The 1,036-nt window shown below is 40.2% G+C and overlaps 1 protein-coding gene across 1 annotated transcript in view; it reads right to left on the bottom strand.

The window, feature by feature from the left end:
• Positions 1-456, bottom strand: part of LOC119596716 — a 2,574-nt gene extending 2,118 nt beyond the window's left edge. Inside the window, exon 1 of the mRNA XM_037946044.1 lies at positions 169-456. Coding sequence (XP_037801972.1) covers positions 169-456 — 288 coding nt within the window. The remainder of the gene's footprint in view (positions 1-168) is intronic.
• Positions 457-1,036: the final 580 nt, after the last annotated feature.

The raw sequence follows: 1,036 nt of genomic DNA, 5'->3' as shown, positions 1-1,036 counted from the left end.
TATATTTCCTGGTGTATCTTTAATTCCAGGATATAGCTGTGTGCAGTATCAAGAAATGGATGCAAGATAACTTTTTGAAACACGCAATGCAGACTTGAAGCCCTTTGCAAACGGATTTCTTGTATTAAGAATATCAAAAAGGCGATCAAATGTATGTATGAATTTCACTGTGGCATTACAACCAGAGACCTGTGGCAGTTTAAGAACATGTGAGCAATATTGTAATGCATCAGTGACACTGGAACTGAAGACTTGTGCAGCCAGGTTCACTTTCATCTTTTGCTGTCTCCATTCAATGTGAGTCAGTTTTAATTTATTCCCAAGCCTCAGATCTTCACATGCTTGTAATTTATGTAATTCCACAATATATTGCCATCGTATATGTTCGCCATTGAGATCAACAAGAATACCACCATCTGCCAGAGTGTTTCTAACTACCTTCAACATATGACACATGTCTAATAAAACATATCTTCTCACCAGAATTCGATGGATGGCTAAACCAGGTGATCAGGTTTGTTGGGCTCAAGCATGCACCCAGCTTAGACAGCATGACAAAGTGACAAGATGGACCATCACAAGTAATAGAAACAACCTTAACCCCCACATCTGCAATTCTTCTCAAACAGTTTCTCACAAGATTTGCCCGCTCAAGACCACTAAGGCCGTCAACAAAGAAACATCCAACTGGAACCTTTCAAGAACTATTAACTGATACAACCATCAACACAAGTGCATCTCTATTGTACGGCAGGGAATCAACATCATTCACACAATTGCCCAGATCAATGAAACCACAAAACTATCTACCATCCCATTCTACATGCTTGCGGATGGCCATTTCGTCTAGCAAGAGAGAATATCAGCTGATATGACAGAGGCTCTAAATGCCTGGAAAGCTGGCTTAGTGAATCTGGGCTCTGCTGGTACTTTACCATATCACTTCCTTATCTGTGCTTGATGTGGTAGTGCAAGATTGAAGCTCTTTCTAACAAACTCATAAGCTTTGGCCGAATAAAATTGTAACGTCATAGCA

The sequence above is a fragment of the Penaeus monodon genome, chromosome 38 (assembly GCF_015228065.2).
Source record: "Penaeus monodon isolate SGIC_2016 chromosome 38, NSTDA_Pmon_1, whole genome shotgun sequence".
In the NCBI taxonomy this organism is placed as follows: Eukaryota; Metazoa; Arthropoda; class Malacostraca; order Decapoda; family Penaeidae; genus Penaeus; species Penaeus monodon.
This window is presented reverse-complemented; position numbering and strand designations above follow the sequence as displayed.